Genomic DNA, 2057 nt, shown 5'->3' with positions numbered 1-2057 from the left:
CTACCTTAGTTAGTAATTACCGCCCAATCTCAATCCTACCTAGCATCTCGAAAATTCTGGAAAAACTGATATACAAACGACTTTTAAAACATCTAGACCAAAACGATATTCTTTACAAACATCAATACGGTTTTAGAAAAGGATACTCTACCTCAATGGCACTTATACAACTAATAGATAAAATTTCTTCAGCCATAGATAATAACGAATATACCATTGGGATATTTTTAGATTTGAGTAAGGCTTTTGATACGGTTAACCATTCGATTCTTTTGAAAAAACTCAACAAATATGGCATTAATGACGTCGCACTTAAGTGGTTTACCAGTTATTTATCCGATAGAAAACAGTACGTTGTCCTTAACGATCATTCTTCTTCATGCAAATCTATTAATTGTGGTGTCCCCCAGGGATCGATTTTAGGGCCCCTATTGTTTTTATTATATGTCAACGACCTTGCTGAAGCATCCAAAATTATGTTCTTCATTCATTTGCTGATGATACCAATCTCTTTTCTCCTCACATGCAGATTTTGATTACTCTAATTCAACTAGCCAACCAAGAACTAGAAAAGTTATTACATGGTTCGAAGCAAACAAACTATCAGTTAACATCAAAAAGACTTACTATCTGATCTTTTGTAGTAAAAACAAGGCAAATAATAGGAAAAATCCCACCATCCACTTAAAAAACCATATCCTTGTCAAAGAATCTCAGGCTAAGTTTTTAGGAATACTAATAGATGACCGATTAACCTGGAAACCCCACATTGCTATGGTAGTTAATAAAATTTCAAAAACAACCGGGATACTAAGGAAAATTTCACATCTCCTATGCAACAAAACCTTTATCACCATCTATAACAGTCTAATCTATCCTTACCTCACATATTGCAATATCGTCTGGGGAAATGCCTACAAAACCTTTCTACATCCTATATCAATCCTCCAAAAAAAATTTCTACGCATTGCCACTGGATCTAATCTCTATACCCACTCTTCACCTCTTTTCAAACAACTTAGAATTTTGAATATTTATGACATTAATAGATTTCAACTAGCACTTTTTGCAGCCCAATATATAAACCATAATCTCCCTGATACCTTTGATGACTTTCTTAACTTTCGTTCACAGATTCACAATTATGAAACTCGTCAACGTTCCCATTTTCAAATTCCCTTACTAAGAACATCATTTGCCCAAATGTCAGTCAAATACAAATGTGTCACCCTATGGAATGAACTACCACCAGCCCTAAAAAATTCTACCTCCTTTTTCCTGGCGCCGTTCAAACGAGCTCTGAAAAACCATCTGATAAACCATCCAAGCCCCTTGCAGTAATCTCATATAGTGTTCTTTCTCATTTTATCTGATACCAATTATTATTGTTATCATTGTAGCATCATATTCATACACCACCCTACTTCTTTGTCATTAATTTATTACGTATTTGTTTGATCATGCTTATGCATTATTTTCCATGTACATGATTTAATCTAAATCATCGATTACATTCTTCTTGTTAAATTTAGAGGGGGAGGGCCTCGAACAAGCACTCCATGCTTCTGCCCTCCTCCTGCACCTATTGTAACTTCATTCTTGTATTATTGCATTATGTTTTTGTTTCAATGTGCAAATAAATAAAAATAAAAAAAAAATCAAATCAAGGTTAAAGAATATCACCCTTCAGTTTACAAGTTTGTTTGTATAACTTGTTTCAGGTTGTTTGAAATATAGTACGTTAAAATCATTTCACAAACATTACAGCCAGGTTCTTTAACTATTAGAACTCTACCATTGCCCCATGCATCAGATTGACACAGACTACACTACACGGAGACAGACTACACTACACAGAAGACTGAAAGTTCCTTAACAAAGAGATCCTGTACCTCATCACCGATCTGTGAGTGGTTGCCAACCTGTGTGACTGTTTCCTGGGCTTCAGCTTCTTGTTGTTGTTGTGCTTCGGGTTCTTCTTCTTCTTGTTTGTTGTCAGACTCTGCATCTGGGGTGTCTACCTCTTTATCTACTTCGTCAGGTTTTTTGTCTTCTTC

The 2057-nt window shown here is 35.3% G+C and overlaps 1 protein-coding gene across 1 annotated transcript in view; it reads right to left on the bottom strand.

Annotated features, from left to right (window-relative positions):
* The window catches only part of LOC109488152 (transmembrane protein 87A-like), a 10676-nt gene that overhangs the window by 7596 nt on the left and 1023 nt on the right, over nucleotides 1-2057 (bottom strand). Inside the window, exon 2 of the mRNA XM_019792309.1 lies at nucleotides 1893-2053. Coding sequence (XP_019647868.1) covers nucleotides 1893-2053 — 161 coding nt within the window. The remainder of the gene's footprint in view (nucleotides 1-1892; nucleotides 2054-2057) is intronic.

The sequence above is a fragment of the Branchiostoma belcheri genome, unplaced genomic scaffold (assembly GCF_001625305.1).
Source record: "Branchiostoma belcheri isolate BF01 breed outbred unplaced genomic scaffold, Haploidv18h27 scaffold92, whole genome shotgun sequence".
Taxonomy (NCBI): domain Eukaryota; kingdom Metazoa; phylum Chordata; class Leptocardii; order Amphioxiformes; family Branchiostomatidae; genus Branchiostoma; species Branchiostoma belcheri.
The sequence above is the reverse complement of the archived record's forward strand: the minus strand, read 5'-3'. Positions and strand labels throughout refer to the sequence as shown.